General features: G+C 45.6%; 1 protein-coding gene across 1 annotated transcript; it reads left to right on the forward strand.

Moving 5' to 3' along the window:
• The first annotated feature begins 1,803 nt into the window (after window positions 1-1,803).
• cd248a (CD248 molecule, endosialin a) lies at window positions 1,804-5,541 on the forward strand. Its single transcript, XM_080051916.1, has one exon. It carries the CDS (start codon window positions 1,973-1,975, stop codon window positions 4,313-4,315), a length of 2,343 nt encoding a protein of 780 aa, XP_079908042.1. The 5' UTR covers window positions 1,804-1,972; the 3' UTR covers window positions 4,316-5,541.
• The last annotated feature ends 229 nt before the right edge of the window (window positions 5,542-5,770 follow it).

Consider the following 5,770-nt stretch of genomic DNA (forward strand, 5'->3'; position numbering starts at 1 on the left):
TTCTTTGCTGAAAAAAATCTCACAATTCTAACAAAGATTTGGTGCCAGCTTTTCAGTAGTTTTTGCAACTCTGCATTGTTGACATTGTTCAGATGGAACTAACAAATTCCCAGACCTATTAATTATTCTTTACAAACTAGTCCTTAACTTTCCTGTCTATTCTTTGAGTGTACGTTAAGCTTCAGGTGCTCTTTCATTTTTTACTGTATGCTAAATAGTATGGGCTCTCAAACCACAGTCTAGTGGATTCATCACAGACTCATGGGACTCCTGCTCATGACCCCCCCACCCCACCATTCCTCAACCTCCTTTCCCAGACAGACACACACACATAAACACACACACACACACACACACACACACACACACACACACACACACACACACACACACACACACACACACACACACACACACATACTCTATTCCCTTCCGACGCCCCCCGTTGAGAAATATAAGCCTCCATTTTGGCTTTGTTTTGATAGCAAACCCAGAGGCCCTCTTACACACCGGCATCCTCATCAACTTTCTCTACTTCCCCATCCAAATCTGACAATTATTAGAATGGAGGAGAGCATTGTTGTTTTTACCATAGGTTCAGAAACTGGTCACTTTTTATTGTGTTAGCATAGGGATTCTATGCTAACACAATAAAAAGTGACCAGTTTCTGAGGTGAGAAAATAGCTATAGACCCTTGAGAACACTTTTTCGTTGTTATTGAAAAACTCATCACAGAAATACTATCAATCAAAATAAAATTACCTAAGTTAACTTGAACATGCATGTGGAGGGCCCCTGTTGGAAAACTTACCATCGCTCTGTATATAATTGAATGAAACAAACAACACATATTGTCTAAATTATCTATCGAAGGCATGCATAAAAACCTGCTGGTCAGTCTTACTTAAAGGTGGAGTCAGTGATTCTGGAGAATGCTTATTGTCAAAATCAATGACTATCGCCGTTTGATCCGCTACCTGTCCTGTGTACTGTGTGTGTTTGTGAGAAAAAACATTCAGTGTTAATACACAGCCTATGCTCTGTAAACGGGCATGTTGCTAGCTACGGAGGGCCCCTTTGTTTACATACCATACTTACATTTGCAGAGTCTATAGGCTGTGATTGATACTGGATTTGTTCCCGGTGCACACATAATACAGAAAGGATTTGAACAAAAAGGGATTTTGACAACAGGCATTCTCCAGAATCACTAACTCCACCTACTAAAAAAGATAAGAGAGTGATTCACGAAAGAAGGTGGAAGAGTTCAAGGCTAGAACAGAGGAAATGGAAGATGTAATGTATGGATTGCTGGAAAAGATGCATCTGTTAACTTCTGTTTAGTCTCCTATAAGTTATTAGGGATAAGAAAACGTTTTTGTTCCAGTGCTGCAATTTGATAGTGTGTGTGTGTTTGTGTATGTACGCCTATGCGGGTAAATGGCTGAGTACTTTGTCCATGAATGTGTCTTATGAAAACCATATGACATGCTCAGAGAAAAGAAAGAAAGGGAGTTTGCTGCACCTCCCCCTATTCTGACCCACACGTTCACATATCCCCCCCACCCTCAGCCCCCCCCCCCCAACACCCATACACACACACACACTAAACACACACTCTTCCAAAAACATACAGTTCTTTTTTTCCTCGACTCCCACCCTGTCTCCCCTTCAGCCGACCCTCCTTCTCGCTATAGCTCCCACCCCTCTATCATTTTCTCCCCTCCCTCCATGCTCTCCGAAAACCTTGGGAATATCTGCATGCACTCAATTCCAGTGCAGACCTTTTTCAAGCAGGATAGAGTCAAGAGCACAGACAGACAGACAGACCAGTGCATGAAGAATTAGGGTTCAAAGAAAAGGAAGAACAGTTCAGAAAGACAATGGAAGCAGCAGGCCAATAGAGAAAGCCATAGCTATTACTAATTTGAGGGGGGGTCAATAGATATATTCAGTTCTAAAAAAAATAGAATGGGCTCCCTGGTGAGAAGTGCTGTTGCTTTTCTCTTAACCTCTCAGCTGGCGTTGCTCTTTGTTGGAGTTTCCTCAGTCCTGGGCCAAGAGCTGAGGGAGAGGGATGGACTCTGCAATGAGGACGGCTGCTTCGTCGTCTACTTTCAGCGCAAGACTTTTCTGGAATCGTGGAAGGCCTGCAAGGTGAACGGAGGCAACCTAGCCACCATCAAACGCCAGGAGGATGCCACCAGCATAGCCTCTCTCTTCAGCACTCTGGACTTGCGCGACTCACGCACCAAGGTCCAGGTATGGATAGGCCTGCAGCGCCAGCCTCGCCAGTGTGCCCCCGAACACCCATTGCGAGGCTTCTCTTGGACAACCGGTGACCACGACACACAGTACACCAACTGGCAACAAGAGGACTCCCCTCAGTGTTCAGCGTCTCGCTGTGTGGCAATGTCCTACAGCAATACAGATCAGAAGGCTAATAATTTCAAATGGCTCGACACGTCCTGCTTGCTCGCTGTCCATGGGTATCTCTGCCACTATGCCTACAAAGGAATGTGCCCTGCTGTGTGGAATGAAGGGCCAGGCGATGTTCTCTACACCACACCCTTTAACCTTGTAAGCACACTACTGACCCATGTACCCTTTGGATCTGTCGCTGCCGTGTCCTGCCCCGAAGGCACTAAAGAGAAACAGTCTGTTTCGTGTATGCTGAAGGAAGACGGCCATGTGGGTTGGTCAAGAGATTTCCCTCTCTGCACCGACCCCCCACTAACAACACACAACTGGTGTGAGCAGGATAACGGTGGATGTGAACATCTCTGCAGGATGGCCGGTGTTCAGTTCTACTGTGAGTGTTACGACGGGTATCAACTAGGAGGCAATGGGCAGAGCTGTGAGCCTCAGTCTAATGTTTGTCAAGGGGCCCCTTGCGAGTCTGAGTGCTTGCCTATGACAGATGGTTATCGTTGTGCCTGTCCTGAAGGATATATGCTTGCGCCGGATGAACGTGCCTGCTTGGATGTAGACGAGTGCTTGCAGAGCCCCTGTGAGCAGCTTTGTGTGAACTCTCCGGGGTCATTCCAATGTCAATGTCGAGAGGGCTACCAACCAGATGATGAAAGTGGGTGTGAGGATGTGGACGAGTGTGCAGATGATCCATGTGAACATGCCTGCGAGAACACTCCCGGTTCTCATATCTGCCACTGCAACTTGGGTTATTCCCCAGTACCTGACGACACCAGCCAATGCCAAGACACTGACGAATGCCAGATCCCTGGGACCTGCGAGCAAATGTGTGGGAATTACGAGGGTGGATACGACTGCTACTGCGAAGAAGGCTACAAGCTCATGTCTGATCTCTCCTCGTGCCACAAGAGAGGAGAAGGAGATTACCAGTCGGCCGTCACCCCTCCTTTTCCCGGGATCACCCATAGGCCAGGGCTAGGATGGGACTATGATTGGAACCCCAACCCGAGCCACACTGACTGGCCTCCAGACCAAGAGGACCCGTCTCTGGACTGGTTGACCGATCCACCCAGAGTTTTGGATTCTGACGTCATTTGGGTCACCAGCGCCCCCCAGGAGGAACTGGCCTTCGGTTTAGCACCAGATCCTGAGGCTGAGGAAGATGAGAAATACATAGATAATGGAGGAGGTGTTAACTGGATGGATTGGGGGCAGAGTTCTCTGTTGGAGCTTGAAGTTTTGCCGACCACCGTCTACCCCACAACTGCACCCGCCGCCACCAGCTCCAGCACTGACTCAGTGTATGATGATGAAGAAGAGAGCACCACAGCGCCCCCCTTCCTTCCCACCTCTACAATCTCTGAGGGAGCTTCCAATTGGTGGGTGGGGGACACCACAGCAAGCCACGGGCCAAGAGAACCAGAGGATTCAGTCATGGACCAAAATCAGGATCACAGCGATCACAATGAGGCAGAAGAACAGTATCCCATTCTTGAGAACACTTCTAAGTTCCCAGAGAAGGAGTTGAGCGAAGAGGAAAAGGACCATAATGTGGAGATCACACCCCCCCAAGACCCAGCTATTCCCACCAAGCTTTCTCCTTCCCAGTCACCTCCAGGAAAGGGTGGAAAGAGCGGTGACATTCCGGATTCTGTCCCGGGAGGCTCGGGGCAGAACCAGAGCAACACCTGGCTCCTTGTGGGCCTCTTGGTGCCCTTCTGCATCTTCATTGTGGTGATGGTGGTCCTAGGCATCATCTACTGCACCCGCTGTGCTGCCCAGCCACGCAACAAAGATTCCACTGACTGCTACCACTGGATCTCTGGGGCTCATGATAAAGCAGGAGCTCCTAACCCCTCAACAGGGGTCAAGACCCATGTTTGAACAGAGCTGAGAGAAACTGACATTTAAAATAAACACACTCTTCTTCTGGGTTTACCTGAAGTAAATAACGGATTTGGGAAGGGAAAAGCTAAATGCGTGACCCAATGGAACTGTCCTCTGTTTAAAAACATTTGGATATAACCAAATTGATTGATAATATCAATTTGTAGAGGCGGGGAGGGGACACTGAAAACCACTGACTTTCTTTGGGATGGGGGTTGCTATTTGGTACAAACTCCTTTTTTATGTTTCCTACACCGACTATACATCACAAAATCTGATTGCTCTAGGCTACATCATTTTGAACTGTTACCATCTTCCAAAAATCTGCTTTTATCTGAGAAAAATTTGTGCAGTCTATGATTCATTTTCACGTCCCACAACTTAGAGCCAGATCCTGCAAAGAGCCTTTGAAATGTATACTGACTAACGGGGGAAATAATTCTGCCTTTTTGAAGTAGCATGCAAAATTCCTCAGGCTCAGTTCATTTCAATAGCATAACACTGTATAAAACTGTTACTGTCAACTGTGTTAAAGGGATTTTCATTGCATTGGTAGATCACATATCAGCAGTAAAATGTGAATATCCCTGCTGCAGTCACATGATAATGCTGGAAAAGCAATCATTTAAAAAAAAATCACTGTGTCGGAGATGAATTGTTAATAAGAGACCAAATCCTACTTTGTTTTTGTTTTTTTGTATTTATGTTTGTTATATACTTGTCACCAGCCATTTCTCTTTGGTAGAAAATGTTAACTTTTTCATAATTCAAAGAAATGCCATCTTTTTATGGATGCCATAAACCTATGCAGAGGAATGTATGTAGGCGCATGGGATTGCTTTCCCCGACTAATGTACAGTTTAAGAGGACTTCTCCCTTTCCTCGCATATTTTTGAAAAAAGCTCCAAGTGCAGATGTTAGCACTGCACAGGGTCGCATTGTAAGGGGCTGATGGTTGACGTTAGCCATGACCTTATTCATGAAATGGCTAACAGTCACCCTTCGTAACAAGATTCTCAGAGGGTTTAATCTGAGACCGGCCCTAAAAAATTTGGATCCCGTACAGCTGTGTGAGAGTGCACATACTGAGAATGCGACTTCAGATCAAGTTTCAACAAGTAAATCATATCTATACTCTATCGACAGACTCAACAATATAGGAACTATCTGTTGCCTTTTTCTGTTACTTGTTAAGAAATTGTGAATTAAAAACCATGACAAGGGTTGAGTGTGAAAATTATTACTGACCTTGATTTTCTGTTTGACAAAGCATTTCTTAACTCATCTACTCACTATAGCTTTAACTGGAGCTTTCGACATCATCTTAATGTCTTCTTCAGGGGGCAACTTCTGGTCAGTTAGCACAAAGATACTTCTATTGCCTTAGAAAAAACTAAAATATATAAGTAGGGGTTTTATAGATAGCTTTGATGATCATTGTGGTGTTGTGAT

Source organism: Ammodytes marinus (genome assembly GCF_949987685.1).
Source record: "Ammodytes marinus genome assembly, chromosome: 23".
NCBI lineage: Eukaryota > Metazoa > Chordata > Actinopteri > Uranoscopiformes > Ammodytidae > Ammodytes > Ammodytes marinus.

Coding starts and splice junctions, on each gene's coding strand:
- cd248a (XM_080051916.1), top strand. CDS start 1,973: ATGGGCTCCCTGGTGAGAAGTGCTGTTGCTTTTCTCTTAACCTCTCAG.